At 41.6% G+C, this 24,161-nt stretch overlaps 1 protein-coding gene across 1 annotated transcript; it reads left to right on the top strand.

The window, feature by feature from the left end:
- Window positions 1-10,490: 10,490 nt before the first annotated feature.
- FETUB (fetuin B) lies at window positions 10,491-22,263 on the top strand. Its single transcript, XM_032482628.1, has 7 exons — window positions 10,491-10,892; window positions 11,177-11,287; window positions 12,600-12,687; window positions 14,823-14,983; window positions 15,724-15,825; window positions 20,887-20,979; window positions 21,869-22,263. The coding sequence occupies exons 1-7, from the start codon at window positions 10,668-10,670 to the stop codon at window positions 22,214-22,216; spliced, it is 1,128 nt and encodes a 375-aa protein (XP_032338519.1). The 5' UTR covers window positions 10,491-10,667; the 3' UTR covers window positions 22,217-22,263.
- Window positions 22,264-24,161: the final 1,898 nt, after the last annotated feature.

Below are 24,161 nucleotides of genomic sequence, written 5' to 3'. Positions count from 1 at the left end.
TTCTCCTTACGAACATCCCTTCTCCTCTAGGCTCTCTGTACTTTTTGAGTTGGAACTCTGTCTAGTTCATATCTCAGTCTCCCTGCTATTTAGTATCTGATATATAGAGATGCTCAGCAGGAGGATGACGAACGGAAAGCCAACAACCATCTTCTAAAGCTGTTTGAACCAAACTGAAACATCCCCCCCACCCCTCGATCCCCCCAACCCCTCCGTCTGTTGGACACTCCCCCCCCACCCAAGGCCTGAATCCCGCTGTGGGTTGTTTCCTCAGTTTCCTTAGTGTGGGATTAGTGATTGGTGTGGGAGGGCTCTTGTAATAGCACCAACTGAATAAAGCAAATGCCAGCTTCATAGCTTTACTTTTATTCCCCGTGCTCTTGGGCTCCCTGGCCCTGGGAGAGTAAATGCTGCCAACTTCTATGAGAAAGATGAGATGCCACCTTATAAAGGACAGAGTCCATCTTATAAAGGAATGAGTGTTTCCCTGTAGAAAATTACAGAAATGTAGTGGAATTCTGACAGTCCATCTCTACAATCCCAATAGAGCTAGTCTATTAATTCTGTCCTGGACTCTGTCCCTGAGCTCAGCCCTGGTGGCCTTATCCATCCTCGGGTCTCCTACTGTCAACTCTGAGAGGCTACCTTCCAGCCCTGGCCTCTCTCACATGCTTGGCAAACAGTTACTGAACAAGTGCTATCTGGTAAACACCACCTGGGTACCCTGCCAGTATGTTAAACCCAATACTTATTCCAAAATTAAGCTCCTTATCTCTTTCCTATCTTTCCCTCAAACCGACACCTCCTCTCAGTACATCTCTTTCATGGTGCTCCTTCCTCACACTCTCCCCAAATCCCGCCTCTGCAGCCATTTCTGGCCCTGCTCCGCCCATGTCCCCTGTCAGCTGCTGGCTGAGGCCCGTCACAGAGCCCTGCATGTTGGATGAATGGGCGAACTAAGGAAATCAACCAGTGATTCAGTCCTGGGTTCAGTCCTGCTGAAGTGTTCCCTCCTTGGAGATTTAGGATCTGAAGAGTATGAGGCAGAGATTATCAAGAGTAACGGAAGACAGGAAGGCTCAGAGATGAAGACTGGTTCCGCACAAGCACCGCATCAGGCCTCACTGACGCAGGGTTCCAGAACTGGTGTGGGGATCACCTGTGTGGTGGGTCACTTAATAGAAAAACGAACACATGCACTCAGACAATCTACTGGGAGTGTGAATTGGCACTTTTGGAATCTATGTTGTTAGAAACGCCTCAAGCTATAAGCATTTGGCCCCAAACTTAAATCTTCTCATTGAGAGGTGACTTTACATTTAAGGATTCCTGTTATTTGGCACATAGTCAACTTGGGCTGCTATAACAAATACCATAGACTGAGTGGCTTAAACCACAGGAATTTATTTCTCACAGTTCTGGAAGTTCTAAGTCCTTGGCTAGAAGTTCAAAGTCAGGGTGCCAGCCTGGCTGGGTTCTTGATGAGGACGCTTCCTGGCTGTAGACGGTTGCCTTCCTGCTGTGTCCTCACATGATGGATAGAAAGAGCTCTGGTCTCTTCCTCTCATAAGGGCACCAGTCTCATCATGAGGGCTCCATCCCATGATATCATCCAAACCCAATTACCTCCCGCAGGCCTCACCTCCAAATACTATCACATTGGGGATTGGGTCTTCAACATATTGATTTTGGGGGGACATATTCAGTCCATAGCATTTCAGCATTTACGGTAAATAATGTTATTAATAATTTTCTGCTTCTTGGGAACTATATTCAATTGCTTGTGATGAGCCATAATGGAAAAGACTGAAAAAACTATATATGTATGTATGTATAGGTATAACTGAACTGCTTTGCTGTACACCTGAAACTAACATTGTAAATTGACTACAATTCAATAGAAAATAAGAATTTTTTAAAAACTTCCTGCTTCTTAATCATTATCTGGTTTTTATAAAAGTAGCAAATTTTAATCTTTATAGTATTTGTAACTTTTAATTTTGATTATCTTCAAAATTACTGCATTATGGTAGTACAAAGAACTTTCATGGACTCTGTCCAGATTAACCGATAGTTGACTTTTTGTCACATTCTGTCTCTGTGTCTTTCTCTTTCTCTTTCCACACACACACACACACACACACACACACACACATACATATTCACAAACACTCACACACACATATTCACATAAACATTTTTTTTTCTGAATCATTTGAGAATAAGTTACAGAGATCATCACTTTTCTTTTTATCCCTAAATATTTCAGGTCTATTTCCTAAGAACAAGCACATTTTCTTACATAATCACAGCAGTATAGCTATCAAATTGAGAAAATTTAATACATATACTATTATAAAATTTACATTCCATATGCAAAATTTGCTAACTGTCCCAATGGTGTTTTTTAGATCAGTCGTTCCTCCTTATCCTGAGATTCAATCCAGAATCAAACTGGAATCACACACTGTAGGTAGTCATTAAGTCTTTTTAACCTCCTTTAGTCTAGAACAGTTCTTCAGCCTTTGTCTTTCATGAGCTGCCATTTTGGAAGAGTACAAGCTAGTTGTTCTGTAGAATGCCTTTTGAATGCCTTTCAACCTGAGTGTGTCTCATCTTTCCTTGTGATTAGATTTAGGTTATGCTCCCCCACACGCCCCAGGAATGCCATGTGCTCAGTGCATCCCATCAGGAAACACGTGGTATGTCTGTCCCGGGGTTGGTGATGTTAATTTTGATTATTTGGTTTAAGGTGGTGCCTTCCAGGTTTCTCTGCTTGTATAATTATAGTTTCCCCATTTATAATTAATAAGTAGTTGATACTTAATAAGTAGCCTTTGAGGAGATACTTTGAATCTGTATGTTCCATATAAAATTCTCACTCCACAGTTCTAATATAGATTGATGATTCTAGCCTCAACTAGTTATTACAATGATTGTATTACAATTTTGATTTTCTTTTTAACATTTTCATCTTCATTTATTTATGTTGGTGTGGCAGTAATTAGGTTTATTTATTTATTTACTTATTTTAATGGTGGCACTGGGGATTGAACCCAGGACCCTGTGCATGCTAGGCATGTGCTCTACCACTTAGCTATACCCTTCCTGCTTCAATGTTGATTTTCAAACTGTGTCATTTCATCTATGTTTAGTAATTGGCATTTTATTGTAAACAAAAGTTTTACCTTCTTCCTTAGTACCAGTAAGGACTCATGGGTCATGATTTTATTCAATACATTGTAATTCACTCCTATTATTATTCATTTTGATGCTTAGGTTGTCCCAGATTTGGCAATGGATTTCCTTTAGGTGGTTCCTTTTTATGTGAACTTAACATTCTTTCAGGGCTTGCTTCCTTTTTGGCACAAGACCATCTTGTACTTTTTCTTTCTCTAGAATCAGTCACTTCTTCAAGGAGCTTTGCTTGCTTTTCATGGGGAACAGGATTTAGAAACAAAGATCTGAGCGCTGGCTAGGCTCCTGGTTCCCAAGTGCCCTTCTTCTGGGCCTTTGCAGTGGACAAACTGAGAAAGAAGAATACTTTCATATGGTTCCACTCTCACTTGTGCTACCTACGTAAAGTTATGAATTTATTCTGTCACCTCTAGTACCAGCCCAGACTCAGAGCATTTTCCTTGTCTTCCCCCATTCTCGCTGACTTACCCAGTGAGAACCCGGGTTTCCCAAGAGCAGAACAGCAGTATCATTTGCTCAGAAAAATCATTTCAGGAATTGCAACACCCTTTCCACTCCGGAAAAACAAACCTACTAAAGAGAGTTCGAAATTTGTTTGCATTTCTTTTTTCTTTAGACTGATAATATATCATCAAAGAATTGCATTCAAAAGTTACCCGAGAAGGGTGGGTATAGCTCAGTGGTAGAGCACATGTTTAGCATGCACAGTGTCTTGGGTTTGATCTCTAGTACCTCCATTAAAAAAAATAAACAGACAAATAAACCTAACTACCTCCCAACCAACATAAATAAATAAATAGAAGATTAAAGAAAAAAAAAGATTCAAAGTTACTTGAGTTAGTTCTCTTTTTTTCTCTTTCACTGTGGTATTTATTTGAAACACAGACTCATTTGTTTTGGTTTGTATTCAATTTTAGTTCCTCCCCTCTATCTTTATTGAATTAATTTTATTGTTTTGCCTAGGGAAAACATGAACAAGGATTCCAGAAGTCAAAACTTTACAAAAAGGAATATTCCAAAAATAGTACTAGCAATTTTGAGTAATATGTTTTTGTCTCATTAATCTTTAGAATTGTCTTTAATGACTAATATGCCTCCCTTCAATAGGATTTGGTGAGACCTCCCATTGAACACACCTCCTCCTTGCTCGACTCAACATTGACAGTCCCATATCTTTTTCTTCTTTCCAGCTTTATTGTGATATAATTGACATAAAACATTGTGTACATTTAAGGTGTATAAAATGATGGTTTGATATATGCATATATTGCAAAATGATTACCACAATGAGGTCAGTTAACACATCCATCACCTCACATCTTACCATTTTTTCCCTTTTGTGTGTGTGGTAAGAACATTTAAGATCTACTTTCTTAGCAACTTGCAGGTATAAACACAGCACGGGTAACTAATAGTTGCCATGCTGTGCATTAGAGCCTTACAACTTACTCATCCTATAACCAGAAGTTTGTACCCTTTGACCACCATCACTTACTTCCCCCACCTTCCAACCCTTATCCTTTTATTTCTTCATCAAAATCGCCTCAACCTCCAACATGCAGACCAAACCCAGAAAAGAAGCAACTAAATCATAGCCGAGCATCTACTGAAGGAAAATGTGTCAGAGTGGCAGCCTCTCCGTGAGAAGGAGTCATGAAATCAAGTTCTGGTTCTGTTAATTTGGCCAATGTTACCACACCCGCAGTATTGGAAAGGACACAAGCTTTGGAGTGCCCCAGTCATCAAATGGGGGTGAAGATACCTTCCAACAAGGCTTTATGAGGACTGAGTGTAAGCACCTCACACTCAGCAGTGCTGGCATGTGGTAGTGTGAATCCCCTTCCCTTCCCTGGTCAGGGAGTGGGCAGTACTGGTCACGGTGGAATTCAGCAATATATCCACCCACTGGGAGTGAAACCAGCACCTCTGGTGAAGGAAGCCATCGGCACAACGGGAGGCTGTGTCCTCCCGTTTGGCTTGTAAAGGTGTTGGCAAGGCAGCTTGGGAAGAGTCCAGGTCTGAGCAAGATGATGGCAGCTCCTCAGAAAGAGGCTGTCCCTAATTAAACTTTAGCCTTCTGCCTAGGACTGCACCTCTAATTTGGGAACCAGGGTGTATGCCCAGCACTGGAAAGCAGCTAACAAAGACTGCAGCTCAGCCATGTGTATTGTTGCCTGGCATTCTCAAGTGACAATACAGTCTGTTTGCAGGATATAAAAGGATGATCAGAGAGGAAGGACTTGGCAGTGTTTGTCCAGCCTGCTGGGGAGACGGCCAGGGAGGCATCCCTCTCCTGTGTAGATTAACCATACGCATCTGGTTTATACATCAGTTGCTTGTGTATAGGGTCCATGTGAGTTAGCCTGAGTGACCCAGGGTGCTCAGAAAGGCCTGAGAGTGCGCCCTGCAAAGTTGGGACATCCCTGACATCTCTTTATAAACCAGCACTGCTGCCTCCAACCTTCTTCACGATGGTGAGCATGAGATGTGGGTTTGGAGATCCCACCTGCCTTCCCTTAGGGCCCCTTCCTATCTTTTAGAGTCTCTTTGGTGAAGTGCTAAGGGCCAGCTATGTGCCAGGTACTTTATTTGTGTGTGGGATCCCACTTGACCCTCACATCCATCTTTTGGGTTAACTGTGGTCTCAGTTTATCAATGGCCACACAGTGGACGAGTGGTAGAGCCGGGATTGCACTCAAGCAGGTTTGAGCCCAGAGTCTGTGCTCTTGGCCACAACACTATATAGGGGTTCTTGGGGGAAATCACACTGTTGATCTTGTAAGGCTGATTTGCCCCAAGAATATTTTGATACTAAAAGATGAGCTCTAAACCTTCTGAATTTTGTCATACATTGCCTACATGTGGATGAGAAAAGTAAGGGGGAGAGAGAGGTTCCAAAGGTAGGGGACTTTGGGAGACAAACTGCCAACAGGTGGCCTGAGGCCACTGGGTGGGTTGGGAGCAACAAATACCATTCAGTTATAGAGGAGGCAGCTGAAAGGTTGGGAAGAACATAGAAGATAAACTACATAATTCACATTCTTTACTTTTACTGCTCCTGTCCCACTTCCTTGGACACCCTCTCTACTTAGCCCATCAGACATACTCCTATTCATCCTTCAGGCCCCAGCCAGAATGTCACCTCCTCTGGGAAGCCTTTCTTGACTGCCCCAGCAGGCCTAGTTCCCCCACCCCCTCCGCTGAGGAGAAGAACTGTGCCTTCCTCTCTGAAGCTATACTGGCAGATGTACAACCACACTGAAAGACCAGGGCCAAGCTGCTTAACCTCTCTGTTCCTCAGTTGTCCTCATTTGAATAAGGGGAATAATAATGGTACCTCCAGCAGTGGGTTGGTCGTGGACCTTAAGTGAGAGGAGGAGCACAGCATGTTTAGCACAGGGCTGGGCACGCACGGAGAACGCGTCAGTGTTATTTAGTATGTATAATGCCAGGCCTTGATAGCCAATGGAGTAAATGTTCATTCAGTATTTGTGGAAGGAAGAGGAGATGACAGAAGGAAAAAAGAGGAGAGAAACAGACCAGCCAGCTGCAGAGATCATCTTTAATGAGGGCAGCGCCAACCTGACATTTTGGAGCTGGGGCTGCTGCACTTTTCCTGAGTCACAACCTGCCCTCCTGGGTCAAGACTTGGTACTTCTAACCCCCCAGAGGCCTAATCCCCGGAACCCCCTGCCCTGTGCCTCTCCCAGCTGCGGCAAACAATACCTCACCCAGTGGCCTCTCCTAGTCTAAAATCAACAATCCTAAATGCCTGCCCCGAATCACACCATTGTCAGGAGGCTGAGCTGCCCCCTCCTGGCTCAGGAATGATCAGCTCTGTTTCTCCTCAGCTGGCCCACCTGGTGGTGATTCCATTCAGGAGGGCTGGGGAAAGGGCAGCAGAGCAGCACGGGGTCTGCGCTGTGTAAGACAAGGTGAGGACCACAGGAACCGTCACAGCTGACAGCAGACGTTGTCCCGCGTGTCCTTTGCACCAGGGCTGTGCCAAGCATCTTGCAGGAGCTTCCCCTGGACCAGTCCTCACCGAGACCTCGAGAAACGGCAGCTCCTGCCACCTTCCTTGGACAGGGAGGAAGGAGCCTGTGCCATCTAGTCAGGTGGCCACCGGCAATAGTTGAGCACCTTAAGTGAGGTGAGCTGCGGTGTGAAACAAAGAGCAAAAACGATCTCGTAAGGTTTTCTTAATTACAGATTGAAACGATCGTATGTTGAATCTATGGGGTTAAGTAAAGCATTAAAATAAATCTCATGTTTCTTTTTAGCTTTCTAAATGTGGCTACTTAGAAAATTGAAACATGGGACTTGTAGTATGTTTTTCTGGAAAGCACTGGGTTAGATGATGACCCTACACCAGAGCCGGGATTCAAACCCGGGCTGATGTCTCCACAGCTTTGTTTTTCACTCCTGTGCTGAAACTCAGTCTCTGTGTTGATCCTAAAATCATCCACACATGTGATGGGGACCAAACATAAGTGTCCCTGGGGTGGGGCTCTGGAGAAAGACGAAATATGTTCCCCTCTTTGTACAAGTGGGTACAACTCTGTGTGTGTGCGAGCGCGTGCACGTACAGACCTCTAGGGGTGCTGTTGTCTTAGGGGCAAGGAAACTAAATGTTACAGCACACGCCCACGGTCTCAGGCCCTCTATGGAGGAAACGGCAGAAATGGAATTTAAACCAAGGTCTGTCTGACTCCAAAGACGGACCTCTTCCCCCTGCCGACACACTCCACAATGTAGAAGGAAGCTGGGCTCAGGTTGTTTGAAACTGGATGGAAACCGAGATCCCTGGGCCATGGTAAACAAGTTCCATCTTATCGGATCCCAGGAGCGATCTCTCCTGGAAAAGGGAACCATGTCAGGTAAAGAGACGGGCTGTGGTCCTTCACGGCGGAGCTGATGGCTCTCAACAATCCCCTGGTTCGATACCCGGTTTCACTGTTGAGGAACCTGGGCTTTAGAAGGCTTGTGCCACTCACCCATGGTCACACAGCTAAGGGCTGGACCAGGACATCTGAGTCAAAGTTGCTTTCCTCTTTGGTCAGAGTTTAATCCTCTTTTAACCTGTTTGAGTCCTGTCTCTCCTTTCCATTGCAGTGATGGCCTAAATGTGTGCACATCTAATGCATTGGCTCGGGCCTCAGGCTGTCTCCCCTGTTGGTGCCCCCTTTCCTGTTCTGCCTCCTTCATCCTCTCAACCTTTTCCTGTTCCTCATCCGAGCCCTGGGACTGTTTGTGCACTCGCTGGCTGTAAGTAAATTTTTATTGTACCCCAGAATTTGACATCTAGTTTCCATACCCATTTCTGGTTTTGAGACCCATTTTCCTAATGTTGCAGAAAGCTTCTAGTTGAGAATCCTTTTCATCAGAGCAAACATTGCAGTAGCCTAAGTGTAACTCTTTTAATTACCAATTGAATGAACTTGGAAAGTCAGTTAACCAAAGTAAGCCTCAGTAGCCAGATCTGTAAAATGGGCTAATCACAGCGCCTGCCTCATAGGAGATTCTGTACATGGAGGGCTCAGCCCACACGTGGCACCCGGTGGTAGCTGCTGTTATAGGTATAATCATGGTAGTTACTTGAAACTCCACGGGCACTTACTGAACAGTTCCACAATGCCAGGGACGCTGTTAGGCTCTCTGGAGTCAAGGGTTAATAAGACTAATTAGATTAATAATATACAGCCCCTAATTTCTGCAAGCAAATAATCAATTTTCAAGGCTTGATTTACAAACTAATGATCCCAGCTCCTTAGAGATAAGCGTTAGGCATTGTTTCCAATGAGGAGCAACATTAGGAAATATCTTCCCTAATTTCGCCAATGATCATGTTCTTAAAATGCTGCTACTTATGTTTTAGTGAGGCATGCTGAAGTGTGAAGAGGGAAAATGGATGAAAAACTTGTCTTTTTTCTAAAATTTTTTCACTATAAAAGTTTTCAAGGGCACACAAAAGTAGAGAACGGCCCTATGAAACTCCACATGCTCCACACAGATTCAGCAATTCCCGGGATGCTGCCACATTTGCTTCATGTCGCCTCTATGTCTTTTTCTTGTTTTCTTTGCAGCAGGTCCTAAACTTATTCGAGCACAGAACACAGAGGACCAGGGTGGGAAGTGGGGGGTGGGGCTGGGTGGAGAGACGCGTGGGGAGCCATCTCACAGACTGGGTTTCTATGAAATACCTTCTGTGATGCCCTAATCTAGACGCTTCCCACCAGTGCTGGCTCTTTTTTCTTGTGACAAACTATCTCTGATGTGTGTGTGTTTTTTTATTTATTTAGTTATTTACTATTTTTTTGATGGAGGTACTGGGGATTGAACGCAGGACCTTGCACATGCTAAGCAATTGCTCTACTTCTGAGCTATACCCCCACCCTGCTGTGTATGTGTTCTTTAAATAAAAATTTTGAAAAGACAGTTGTGCTTTGTACACTTTCAGTTGGTAGTAACTTCCAAGTAGAACTCCAAGCAGAAGCTAAAAGAGAAAAGCAAGTCTCAGTTAGTGTTTTCCTGTATCCCAGCTCACCTTCCAGTCATTATCTATCTCTTAACGACAGTGTTAGATTTTAGTCTCTTAATAAGTTTGCTTCCAGGCAACTCCACAGAAAAAAAGGGTAGAATTGGAGTGTGATACGAGAACTATTGATATACATTCATTCTTTTTTAAAATGTAAATGAACTCTTTGTTTTAAAAACCTAAATGAGGCTAAATAAAACCCTTTCTAGTCTGATTGGGGTGGGGTTAGAGCCTTTTTCCTTTTTTTTTTTTTTGCGGGGGTGGGTAATTATGTTTATTTAGTTAGTTTTTTATGGAGGTACTAGGGATTGAACCTAGGACCTCATCCATGCTAAGCATGCGCTCTACCACTTGAGCTATACCTTCTCACCCCTTTTTCTGATCTAACAAGAATAGTTAACCTGGGTGGTCAGGCAGGGAGTCGGAACTCCCTGAGCACCATCAGCACCCATGAGATTCTGGGTACCAACCCGAGATGGATCAGAGTGTGGCCGAGGATGTCAGCTGGAGGCAAGGTGCTTGGGGAGGATGAAAGAACGCGACAGCCTGCATATTCTGATTCAGCTGGAGCCCGGGACACAAACCAGAATCCAAACATGACCTCCTAGAAGCCTTGGCCCGAGTGTTTTTTCTGATTTCTTGGGAAAAGATTAGGAAAGTTAAATTTGCTTACATGTACACGTGAGTATGAGATTGCTCAGGGGTCTGAGGTTAAATATTGGCAAATCCTGTCCAAAGTACTGACCCAGGGAAATCCACACTTAGAATTCAAGGGTATGAAATAGGATATTGTCTTTCAAATCCTGGTCACCCATTCAGACTGCGATTATAAAACTGCTCAAATTGACCTTTCAGAGGCCTTATAAGCAGCTCGGTCCCTGCAGCTCCACGTACTGACCACTGACCGCCCCTGGGACTTGCTCCCCGCAGAATGGGTCTCCTCCTACCCCTGGTGCTCTGCGCCCTGGTTGTGTGCTGCCGGGCTGCACCTCCAACCCAGCAAGCCCCCAGCCCCTCGCCTCTCCTCTCCCACAGCTGCAACAGCTCGTATGTGCTGGAAGTCGCGAACTTCGTCCTGCAGGACATCAACAGGAACCGAAAGGACGGCTATGTGCTGAGCCTCAACCGAGTGAGCGATGTCCGTGAACACAGACAGGCAAGTGACAGTCCCGTCTGGGGCAGGTGTTTGTCCAAGCTGTGGGGGCGGCCACGGGACGCTGAATACTCATGGCTCTCTTCTGCCAGGATGCTACACGCTCTTATTGTTATCAGAAACAGGTGCTGATGTTAATCCTCTCTGAAACCTGAGTGTCCCACCATTTATAAGAAATCTTCACAAACATCATAGCCTTTGGCTTGACCTTAAAACAGAGTGTTTTGGCCAGTCTTTAGCGGTTTCTGCTTCACGGGGGCTGTGCATTTCTCCACCCCTTCCTACAGGGTGACCTGGGAAGCCTGTTCTATTACACACTGGACGTGTTGGAGACGGACTGCCACGTGCTCAGCCGGAGGTCATGGAAGAACTGTAGTGTGAGGTACTTACATCTGTCGGTAAGTGCTTGTGTCCAGGAGCTCAAGGGGGAAAACCTGGTGTCCACTGTCTACAGAACGAAGACTGTTCAACATGTGCCGTCCTCAAATGTCCCTCTTTATAATCTCTTGGGCAGGGTGTCTACGTGGTAATCCTGATTCTATAGACAAAACAGTTTAATCAGGGTCGCTTTGGGGTCCTGACACCAGAATTGAAAAGTTGCCCCCAAATTGTTTCCTAGCCTCCAAGCCCTCCTGTAGGCGCTGAAAAAATTTTTAAGTTATGAAAAAAATACCTTAGATGTAGCTCTCTGAATGTGTGTCTCCAGAAGACTTTAGAAGCAATGTAAGGAGAGCTTTTAAATTTGTTTCATTCTGCTTTGTTTTGTTTTAATGAACACTGATATGAGATTTGAGGCTGGGGAGAGGAAGGGGCTTATGGTACAGGAGCTCTCAGAGGTGCCATGGAAGGATTCCCTGGAATCACAGAACCTAAGCCGAGTCAGAATTGATCCTTTTAAAGATGGCCATAGAAGAGGCTTAACAATAACAGTTTTCATTTGATTCTCAACAATCCTGAGATGATTTTCATTGATTGATCTGAAATTTTATGACATGAGTGACAGGAGTGTGATATAAGTGTTTAGAAGTAAACTATTTGACCAAGATAACTTTTTCTAATCATTTAACCAAATGTGTCAAACTTCACCCACCTGGTTTTGAAAAGCAAATAGTCTATTTACCTTATGAATTATATTTGTTAAGGTGACACTGGTTGCTGTAATACATATACTAAAAATTGTATACTGACTGCAACTTGATAGAAATTGATTTCTCATTCATGTGAAGTTCAAAATAGGAATTACTGATCAGTAAGGGGCTTTCCTCCAGGAGTGATTTGGAGACCCCGGTTCCTTCTACATTGTGGCCCTAGACTCTGCTGCCTTCAGCTCATGGTTTCCTTGGTCACCATGCTCATCTGTATCAAGCTCCAGAAGGATAAATAGCATGGAGGACAGATAGCATGTGGGAGAGACTTATGGGCTACACTTGGAATTGGTTTGACATCACTTCCGCTCACCTTGCTATGGTTAAAACTCAGTGACACAGAGTAACAGCTAAGCAGGGAGGAAGCCCAGAAGTAGTCTGGCAGTGTCCCAGGAGAAGGTTAAGCTGTTGGATGATCAGCTGGCAGTTCCCCCTACCCAAAATCACCAAGACTGACCTTAATTTTCTCATTATTTAAAAATGAAATGTCCAGTTTCATTTTGAGGGTATTTTTAAAAGTCATAGTCCATTTCACCAGGTCATAAAATGTATTTCTTTGTTCCAGGTTTATGGTCAATGCAAAGCAATATTTTACATTAATGAGGCAAGAAGAATTTTCTATTTAGCTGCTTATAATTGTACTCTTCGCCCAGGTAAAAGATCACTCTGATTTTATTCACGTTAATGTTAGATGGACAAAGAGCATTTAACTATACTATGCAACAGTGTCTAGGGTTTCTCCCATCCTTCCTATTCCTTCCAAAGCCAAGTTCTTCATACATCCAACACTTGTGCTGCTCCTCTTCCTACAATTTATCTTTCTAAATAACCTGCAATCGCTGTACATGGTATCCTACATCAAATCCTAAAGTTTTAGTCTGACATAAATTGTATAATCTCTACAACTTGTCCCCAGGCTTTTCTAGCTATTTCTGCCTTATTTCCCTCACTACACCCACTCTCCACTCCATTCAACTGGATGTCTCACTATTTTCTGAACACACGTCACGCTTTCCAATAACTGCATCATGTCTGTGCCTCTCTCTTTGCTGAGGATGCCCTCCCCTCATAACCTCTGCCCTTGGAACTCATATCTGTTCTTTAAAGACCATTGCCAATGCTGCCTCTAACACTGTGTTCTCTATTCAAGGGGGAAAAAAAAGACAAAAAAATGGTGTTCCTCTGTTTTACATCCCTATACACACGTGAAACACAGACCATGCACTGCCTTGATTTGGGGTCTTCTATCTTATATCGTGTAGAACATTTTATCCTTTCCTCCTTCCTCTCTGCTACAACTCTCCCCCAGTTCCTATCAAGTGTAAGGAGTCCATAATATTGTTGAATAAATGAATAAATGCACATGCATTTATTCTGGGTCCTTCTTTGAAAAGCAAGCATCCTTGTGCAGAGGGTATAGCTCAGCGGTAGAGTGTGAGCTTAGCATGTACAAGGTCCTGGGTTCAATCCCCAGTACCTCCATTAAAAATAAATAAATAACCTAATTATCCAATCCCCTAAAAGAAAAAAAAAAAAAAGAAAAGAAAAGTAAGCCTCCTTGGGGTGGGGAAATGGGATATGACTACCCATCAAACTATTATGTGCCTGTGAGTCCCCTGGTGGATCTAGTTCAAGTGCAGGTTCTGATTCCCCAGGTCTGCAGCGGGGCCTGAGTTTCTGCATTTCTAACAAGCCCTAGGTGGTAAGAAGGCTGCTGTTTCCTTTGAGGGACAGGACAATGGAGGTAAAGTTTCCTGGCTGTGAAGATGAGACTCCCCTAAAATAAATCAGAGAACCACAACTAATAAAATAGATCAGGACTTAAATGGAAGTCATAGGTACCAGAGCTGTAAGAGGTCAGGAAATAACATGTGGGGATGGTGCTGGGTGTGCCAAGCTGTGGACGTAATTCCCCGGCAAAACACCCAAATAAAGACACAATTGGTCAGAGCAATGTGCATGCTAGACAAGTTTCCTGGTCTGACTTTTACCTTAGTTTTGCTTCCCACCCCAGCTCCTCCCAATCAGACATTTTAGCTGTACTATTAGTGTGATTATTCTATCCATTGGTACAGTGATTTGACCAATTTTTATTTTATGGCTCACTTGCATTTTCTAACCAAAGAGGGTGTACCTCCAACGTCCCTATGTCAGTCACTCACTCATCCATTCAGCAGGCATCTACCAAGTGGTTACCACACATAAGACATTATGTTAAGTGTTGGAGACCAAAAGGTAAATGAAACATGACAGCAATGAAATCCCAATTCAGTCTGCTTCACAGAGGCAATGGTAGTGGAAGATATTGTGCTAACTGGGAAAATTTTTTTTATACCAATGTACAGTTGACCCTTGAACAACACAGGTTTGAACTATAAGGGTCCACTCAGAGGTGGATTTTTTTCACTGAATACATACTACAGTATCACACCATCTGTGGTTGGTTGAATTGGTGGATACAGAGGCCAGATGTAAGGTTAAATGAGGATTTCAACTGTACTATTTTGTGTATTTTTAAACAAAATTCCTGGGGTAAAAAATTTGTGTAAGGTGAAAAAATATTGCTTTGATTATTTTTTAATTATGGAAGCAATGCATGCTTATTGCAGAAAACTCTGCAGAAAGCTAACTTTCTTTCTAGATAATGCTTTGCCACTCCATTCTTGCTGACACTGAGCATTTGTTTCCTTTCAATCTCTATCTCTGTTGTAATCGTATGATTTATAGGATTAAAAATCATTAAGGCATTTTCTTTTTAAACCTGCTTTTTAAACTTTGGCATCAACAGTTTCTCAATTAGCGATTGTCAGAATGTGTCCCGACTGCCCTGGCCCCGCTGGTTTGTCAGAACCCAGAGTCTGGGAAGCTGTCACCGAGTCTCTTGCAGAATACAACAGTAGGAGCACCTCGAAGTATTCTCTCGTCAAAATCACCAAGGCTTCTAGTCAGGTGAGGCTGCAATCCCGGCTACAGCAATGTGCCTCCAAACTGTTGCTAACACTTCTCAGACTGAGAGGACATTACCAAGGCACTCCTTTTGATTAGAATCCAAGAGCCTTTTCTTCATTCCCTACTTTGGTGGCCGTGATGCGTATTCAATCACGTTTTAGTTTCTGAGTCGTTCTGTGGGATTTCCACTAGAGCTGTATGGTTTGATTTTACTTCATTGCCCTGAAGGCAAGAAGCGAAATGGACACACAGACTCCTTGGGTTGTTCCACCTGGGTTCGCGATTTCCTACCACATTCTCTTTTCTGGTTGACCACGGACCATTTAGCAAGTTGACTTCTGTTCCATGTTAGGTATAGGAGTGGATGTCGAGTTTTATGGGTTAGGGGAAACGTCGGCTCACTTGTATTTGAATTATGTTGGTATCTCTCATACGGAGAAAAGCTAATCTGAAAACAAATTTATGTGAGGAAAAATAAGCTCACCCAAGGGAAAGTCTTTAGAACCCATTCAAATCCTTAAGAAGGGAAGAAAGACATGGTGAATATGTTTTCTAAATAATAAAATCGTAATACATGGTTTGATCATGGCGGGGATTACGGGACACACAACAGTCTAGCCCCTGTGTTGACAGTGACTCTGTGAATGTATGGTCTCTGTAAATACAGTGCTGCCAAACCTGAGTCATTTCTCCACTTGGGAAGGTTTGATTTTTATTTCTCAACTCTTGTCTCCTACTAGTGGGTGACTGGCCCTGCCTACTTTGTGGAATATTTAATCAAAGAGTCACCATGTACCATATCCCAGGCCAGCAGCTGTGCACTTCAGTCCTCTGACTCCGTGGTGAGTACTCATCAACGTCTTCATAATTTAAGATTTGTGTTCACAGACCATCTGTGTGTATTTTTTGAGCATAAATTATACATGAGGTGTTGTAATGCACGAGATAATTTTCTTCTCCTTAAGGAGTGACTGACTAGAGATGGCCCAGATGTGATAATATTTGATGGTAAGTGCAGTTTTCATCAGAAATCTGATACGTTCGCAGAAAAATGATCATAAGAGGCTGTAAAATATAGACAAATCTCAGTGGTTGGTGGTGGTCCCGCTTTAATCTGAACAAAGCCAGTCACATTGGGAATACAGCATGGTGTTGCTCTCCTTGAACCACTCTTTAAGAAGGACAAAGTCAAACAGGCCTTCTCTCAAAGAATGTAGCTAACTGGGGAGGGTGCCTTGAAACCGCCTAAAGCACACCTGGTAGGAACATCAGTTGGCACAGTGTATCGTTGCACAATTAGGCAACCAGAAGCCTTTTCCCCTCTTATTCACTTATTTGTAATAACAGCTTTATTAAGATATCATTCACACACCATAAAATTCAGACTTCTATGGTGTACAACTCAGTGTCTTCTAGTCTATTCACAGAGCTGTGCCACCATCACCAGTATCTAATTTTAGAATATTTCATCAACTCAGAAAGAAACTCCAGACCCATTAGCAGTCATTCCCTTGCCCCCTCACCTATGCCCCTGGAAACCACTAATCTACTTACTATCTTTGTGACTTCACCTTTTTTAAAAAAAAAAAAACATTTTATATAACAGAATCATACTCTATGTGGCCTTTTGTGTCTGGCTTCTTTCATTTAGCAAAATGTTTTCCACGGTTATCTCTGTTTAACAGGTATCAGTGCTTCATTTCTTTTAATGGTCAAATAATATTCCATTACATGGATATACCAGGTATTGTTTTCCATTCATCAGTTGATGGATATTTGAGTTGTTTCCTCATTTGAGATATTAGTAACAGTGCTACGTTACATGAACATTCATGTAAAAGTTTTTATGTGTACGTGTGGTTTCATTTCTTTTGGGTATATACCTTGGAGTGGCATTGCTGGGTCATATGAGAAGCCTACATTTAACCTTTTGACTACAAACTGTTTTCCAAAGTGACTGCATCAGTTTCACAAACCCATCAGCAATGTATAGGGTTTCAGTTTCTCCACATTTTTGCTTATTATTATTATTATCTGTCATTTTTATTATAGATATCTTACTGAGTGTGAAGTGGTTTCTTATTTTGGTTGTATTTTTTTTCTCATGGCTAATGATGTTAAGTATCTTTTAATGTGCGTTTTGGCCATTTGTATGTATTCTTTGGAGAAATGTCTATTCAAAACCTTTCTCATTCAAAATTGGATTATTTATCTCTTTATTGTTGAATTGTAAGAATTTTTTATGTGTTCTGGATATGACCCTCTTATCAGATATATGATTTTCAAATATTTTCTCCTCTGAGTTGTCTGTTCATTTTCTTGATGCTGTTCTTTGAAGTACAAGTTTTTAATTTTGATTAAGTCCTATTTATATATTTTTCTTCTGTTGAATATGCGTTACGTGTCATAGCTAGGAATCTATTCCCTGTTCCAAGATCACTAAGATTTACTCCCACCTATTCCTCTAAGACTTTTATAGTTTTAGCTTTAGGTCTCTGACCCATTTTTGAGTTAGTTTTTATATATGGTGTGAGGCTAGAGATTCAACTTCAGTCTTCTGCTTGTGACTATCCAGTTGTCCCAGCACTATTTGTTGAAAAGGGTGTTATTTCCCCTATTTAATTGTATTGGCATACTTTTTGGGATCCATTGACTGTAAATGTAAGGGTTTATTTCTGTACCCTCAATTTTATTCCACTGACCTGCATATCTGTTCTTACATCAGTACTGCACTATCTCCAACACTGTAGTTTTGTAGAAAGTTTTGAATTGGGAAGTATGGGTCATCCTATTTTGCTCTTCTTATTCAAGATTGTTTTGGGTATTCTGGATGTCTTTCATTTTTATAATAAATCAGCTTTAGAATAAGCTTGTCAGTTTCTATTTTTATAAAACAGTTGGAAATTTGATAGGGATTGCATTGAATCTGTAGACCAAGGTGGAAAACACTGTCATCTTAAAAATATTAATTCTTCCAGTCCATGAATATGGGATGTCTTTCTATTTGTTTAGGACTTATTTAATTTCTTTCAGCAATGTTTTGTAGTTTTCAGTGTACAAGACTTTAACTTTTTTGTATACCTAAGTGTTTTATTCTCTTTGATGCGGATATAATGTATTTGTCTTAATTTTATTTTTAAATTATTGATATATAGAAACACAATTGATTTTTATTTATTGACTTTGTATCCTGTAACCTTGCTGAACTCACTTATTAGTTCTAATAGTTTTCTAGTAGATTCCTTAGGATTTTCTGTGTACAAGATCATGAGTTCTATAAATAGAGTTTTATTTCTTCCTTTCCAATCTGCATGACTTTTAATTCTTAACCTAATTTCCCTGACTCATACTACCAGTATAATGTTGAAAAGAGGTGGGAGAACAGATATCCTTCTCGTATTCCTGATTTTAGGAGAAAAGCATTCAGTATTTCAAAATTTAATATGATGGTAACTGTAGGTTTTTTATAGCTGCTCTTTATCTAAACTTGACAAAGTTCCTTTCTATTCCTAGTTTTTCCAAATGTTTTTAATCAAGAAACAGTGTTGGAGTTTGTCAAATGCTTTTTCTGTGTTAATGAGATAGTCATGAGTTTTTTTTCTCCTTTAATCTATCAACATTGTATATAACAAAGGTTTTTATACTTTCGAACAGTCTTGCACTTTGGGGATGAATCCCAGTTGATCATGGTGCATTATTCCTTTTATATGTTCCTGAATTCAGCTTGCCAGTGGGTTTCTTTTTTAAATTTTTTAAATCTATATTTATAAGAGATATCGATCTATTGCTTTCCTGTGTTGTATCTGCCTGATTTTCATATGAGTTTAATATTGGCTTTATAGAGTGAGTTGGGAAAATTTCCCTCCTCTTCTGTTTTATTTTGGAAGAGTTTGTGAAGGACTGGTATTCTTCTTCAAATATTTGATGGAATTCACCCAGGCTTTTCTTTGTGGGAAGTTTGTTTGATTAATAATTCAATCTCTTGTTATAGGTTTATTCAGATTTTATATTTCTTCTTGAGTAAGTCTTGGTAGTTTGTATCTTCCTAGGAATTTGTCCATCTCCTCTAAGTTATCTAATTTGCCAGCATACAATTGTTCATAGCATCTCACTTTTATTTCTGAAAGATTAGAAATGGTGTACCCTATTTAATTCCAATTATAGTAATCTGAGTCATTTTTTTCTTGGTCAGTTTATCTAAAGCTTTGTCAATTTTATTGATCTTTTCAAAGAATTAACTTTCAGTTTCATTTATTTTCATTGTTTGTTTTTATTGTCTAGTTCATTTATTTCCTCTCTACTCTTTATTTTCACATTCCTTTTACAAGCTTTGGGCTTAGTTTACTCTTCTTTTTCTAGCTTTTTAAGGTAGAAGTTTAGGTTATTGATTTACAATCTTTATTTTTTGTTTTAACATAAGCATTTACATTTAAAAATTTCCCTCTGAGCAATGACTGAGCTGCATCTTACAAGTTACACATGTTGTTTTTGCTTCCATTCATCTCAAAATATTTTCTAATTTTCCTTGTGATTTCTTCCTTGACCAATTGATTTTTTAGGAGTACATTATTTAATTTCCACATATTTGTGAAAATTCCAATTTCCTTCTGTTATTCATTTCTAATTTCATCCCATTATGATTGGAGAATGTACTTTATGTGATCTCAATTCTTTTAAATTTATTGAAGCTTGTTTTATGGTTTAATATAAGGTATATCTTAGAGAATGTTCCACGTACACTTGAGAAGAACGTGTATTCTGCTGTTGTTAGGTAAAGCATTCCGTATTTTTCAGTTTTTTGAGGAACCTCCATGCTGCTTTCGTTGTAGCTGCACCAGTTTACATCTCTACCCATAGTGTGCCCCTCCTGCAATTTTTTATTTAATTCTGGCTCTTCCAAGTTCCAAGAAGAATAGGAGAGGATTAGAGAAAAGAGTTTAAAATCTTTACATAACTGGACCTGTAGTTGTGATTTTCTCTTGGTCTACACTGGCCCCCTATTTACACTTGAAGAAGTGCATACTCTATGACTCTAAAATTTCTCTTCTAGGAATTTATCCTAAGGAAATAACTAGAGATATATGAAAAGATATAGCTTCAGTGTTTAAACATAAATTACATTCAATCTAGTGTCTAATAAAAGAGAACTTGTTAAATAACACAGAGGGATATTGAGTTGCCATTATAAAGAAAATCATAGAAAACTATTCAATGTCATAAAAGGATTTTCACAATATATTGTTAAGTGATAAAGGAGAGTTATTAGAGATTATGTATAGTAGAATCATATTTTTCTGGAAGTAAAGTAGATATGTATAGGAAAAAAGATTAGAAGAAAAGAAATCAAATCATGTCAGGAAATCATTTCATGCAATTACAGGTCTTCTTATTTTCTTTTTGTTTATCTATATTGTAAACAACTATTTATTACATTTACAATAAGAAACACACTTATTTTATTTTCAAATAAATAAAAGTTGAAGGAACTGAGAGTGGTCTTGTCTGAGAAGCAAAAATTCAGGCAGAACATACGTAAAACACTGCTGGATGAGAGATGAAAACAAGTTTGCTAACTGACCCAAGGGTAGAAGTGTGACCAAGAGATAGACGCAGATTTCTTTGTCTGTTCTATAGACACAGATTTCTGCTCAATTCAAGGAATTTTCTTAAAGAGTGTGTTCCTCAAGAAATGCTGAATTTCTCTCATTGGAGGCAATTTAACCTAGTTTGGGTGATTATTTGATAGGGATGGTCTAAAGAATTGGCTCAGAGTCTATTACATGGCAGGAGCATAAGTGTGTTGATTGGCTGTGTGTGTGTGTAAGCAGAAGGCATGCTGATTTCCATTTATGATCACGGATAACCGTAATACACATGTGACGTTGTATTTTCTTTTTCTTTAGCCTGTTGGTCTCTGCAAAGGTTCTCTGAATCGAAATGAAGACGACGACACAGAAAAGTTAGTCTGGGTGACTTGTGAATTCTTTAAATCACAGGTATTTTTCTATCTAATTGTTTGTCTTTCTGTGAGTAAGAGAGCAGATTATTTATATTTTAGTTGCCCCTACACTACCCTCTCCCTTTATTTTCCTAAAATCTGTGATCACTACTTTATTCAGGCTGTCCTAAGCCCACATCCACAGGGTAGCTGATTAAAGACCTGTCACCCTTTCTTTTAGTTACAACATAGTCCTACAGAGTAACTAAGGCTCCTGTTGCTCGAATGGGGCAGGCCTCTGAGACATTAAGTTCAGTGTCCCAAAGACCCTGACCCTGAATCATAGGTAGAAGTTGTTTCCATGGAAATACTGACTCCCTTTCCAGAAGTATTTATTGAGCGCTTCCTCTGAGGCAGCCTGGCATAGTTGAGAGGATGGTTGAGACAGGTCACCAGGGTTCCAGTCCCACCTGCCACCTACCAGCTGTGTGAACATGGGCAAGTTCTTACCTCTCTGAGTCTTGGTTGCCTCATCTATATGGCAACCAAGATCCTTCAGATCCCTGTGAGAAGCAGGTGAGAGGGCCTGGTTGAGGGTCATTGCCCAGGGCCTGGTGCAGAATAAACCATCACTAAAGGTGACTGCTGCTGCCACCACTGAGAGTGAGAGGACAGCCCACTAGGGGCTTCGAACAAGCCATCTGTCTTCTCTGGATCATTGTTCAGCTCTGAAATTTGTCAGGCTTGCAGTCAAGCTTCTAATGGTCTTGGTTCCCCCTGGCCTGTATCTGTTTTGCTTTTTCATCCTTTAATCAGAGGCCCATTCTCCTAGCTGGTCTCCCTTTGAAAATTCCAGCCGAAAGGCTCAGAACAGCGTAACCTAGGGCCAAGCATGGCAGGAATTTTCCTGGAGGATATTCCTTCATTCAAAAGCATTCTTATTCCAGGTTCCCACCCCTGGAGGCCAAAACACTACTGCTAACCAGGGACCCACAAAACTCCCCAAAGAGGAAGAGCCCAGGCAGAAGGCCGTGTCAGAAGGAGCTATCCTGTGCCTCCCCTCCTTGGATGACGAAGACTCTGGACAGTCCCAGGGGAAGGGCCCTGTTGAGGCCTTCCCTGTGCAGCTGGATCTAACCACGAATCCCCAGGGAGAACCGCTAGATGTCTCCTTCCTCCTCCTGGAGCCTGTGGAGGAGGAGCTGGTTGTCCTGCCTTTCCCCTCAAAAGAACAACGCTCTGCTGAGTGCCCAGGACCAGCTCAAAATGCTAACCCTCTTATTCTCCCACCATGAGAACATGTAGAGGATTCCTGGGGACACAGTGCCCTGCGAGAGGGGAGAGGGGGTGGGGAGGGGGGGACAGAAAGAGTTCAAATGTAGAGAGGGCTAATAAAGTGTGTCTTTTTGACTCCTGCTGGTCTCATCATATTGCCTGGAAGTGGAAATTAGACTAAACTGTTCACTTGTACACTGGGCCGCCTCCCTGCTCACGCCATGGCTCATCAAAGCCTCATGCCATGGATAAATGTGTCTCCCACCTCTCTCTTTGTAATGACTTACTTTTAGCTGAGTTTCTCTGATGACCTTACTTAAGAGTCGTCCTCTTTCTGATGTTGACCTGAAACAAATAGACTGAGGAGATTCTGCAGCCAAGATGGGTTTATTTAGGATCAGCAGAGAATTGTGATTTGGGCTCTGCAACTGTGGAGAGCCACATGCCAATTCCCAGACAGCAAGGGAAGGGGAACAATTTTATAGAGAGGAAAAGGAAGCTGGGAGAGGCATAGTAAACAAAGAATCCATGGCTTTTCATTGGCTGGGTCCCTACCAGGAAGGAAGAGAAGTCTTTCTTCTTCCTGTTGGGCTCTGCTGTTGTCACAGGTGAGAGCTCCCCCTTCTGGTCTCCCAACTCTATTTAGTTGAGGTTTTGGTTGATTAATTTTTACACTTTCCCCTTTTGATCAAGACCTTTCTCAGAAAGCATCTCTGAGTAAGAGTCAGATTTTCCAGTTTCAGTAGCTTTTTGTCCCTCATTATCAGGAAAGACCTTTCCTGGGTGTGGTGTCTTATGCTGAAAGGATAGTACACAGATTGGAAATCTATTAAGGTCACGTTTGAGTAACAAGACGGGGTAGGAGGGAGAATTATCTGGCCCTTTTTATCTAAAGTCCATATTTTATCAAGATCATAGACAATGGAGATCATCTAAAGTGTTATTTCATCATCAAAGATTTGGTGACAGACTTCCAACAGGACTGGCCTGGGTATCTTGGGAAAGCCATCTCATCAGATGTTGTCTGCTTCAGTTCCTGAAAATCTTTACTGTGTTCTGTGACTATCTCAAAGGGTAAGGGCTTATGAGTTCCAAAGGGGGTGGATCTGAGATTTAGAAGGACTAACAGCAGTGCTTTTGGCCAAGGTAATGGAGGGCCTCTACAGATTTTGCCAATTGAGCCTTAATGGTGTTATTAGTCAAACCAGAGGACCGAGGGTGGTAAGCACAATGCAAATGTTGTAATAGCAACCAAGCAGCACATATTTGTCAAAGCCCCTGGCAAGTAAAATGTGTTCCTCAATCACTATGGAATTTGAGAGGAGTTCTTCAGGTAGGGAGAACTTTTTCCAGAAGGGACTTTGCCATAGAAGAGGCAGTAGCCTGTCTGTAAGGGAAGGCTTCAGTTCAGTATGAAAACACATAGACCATGACCAGAATATATTTATATTCATTAGACTGAGGACATTGCATGAAATTCTTTTTCCAGGCCTTGAATGGTCCATTTGGCAGTTAAAAATGTCTGAGAGAAGTATGAACAGGCTTCTTTGGGTTTTACTTTGGAGAAGTGGGACCAGTGAGGTAGGCACTTTTTGTAGCCTTGTTATGTTTCCCCACCAATATTGACTCATGAATGTTACCATTTTGTCGGGAGACCAATGGTTTAATGTAGGTGTGGTGGTGAGGAGTGGGAATTTTAGAATCTCCAGTAGGACTGGGTTGTTATTTGGTCCAAACTAGAGCTTTCTCTTTTTACCTAACCAACAACTGCTGAATTTCCAATCTTATTTTTCTTTTTCTGAGGCCAATTTTGGGACCTCTCTAGCCAGTTTTTCTAAATGATCATTAGGGAAGAATCCCTTTGAACTAGGACAGAGGTTTGGCTGCTGTTGATCCCTTTAAGGGCAGCACTCCTTGCAGAAATCTCAGCCAGGTGATTTCCCTTAGCCTCCAGAGAGTCAAGTT

The sequence above is a fragment of the Camelus ferus genome, chromosome 1 (assembly GCF_009834535.1).
Source record: "Camelus ferus isolate YT-003-E chromosome 1, BCGSAC_Cfer_1.0, whole genome shotgun sequence".
Taxonomy (NCBI): Eukaryota; Metazoa; Chordata; class Mammalia; order Artiodactyla; family Camelidae; genus Camelus; species Camelus ferus.
Note: the sequence above shows the minus strand (reverse complement) of the source record. Positions and strands in the feature narration are given on the sequence as shown.

Excerpts from the sequence above, each read along its gene's own strand:
- FETUB (XM_032482628.1), top strand. The coding sequence starts at position 10,668 with ATGGGTCTCCTCCTACCCCTGGTGCTCTGCGCCCTGGTTGTGTGCTGC. Across the intron at positions 11,288-12,599 it reads TGAGGTACTTACATCTGTCG|GTTTATGGTCAATGCAAAGC; the intron begins GTAAGTGCTTGT and ends TCTTTGTTCCAG. Across the intron at positions 15,826-20,886 it reads TTCAGTCCTCTGACTCCGTG|CCTGTTGGTCTCTGCAAAGG; the intron begins GTGAGTACTCAT and ends CTTTTTCTTTAG.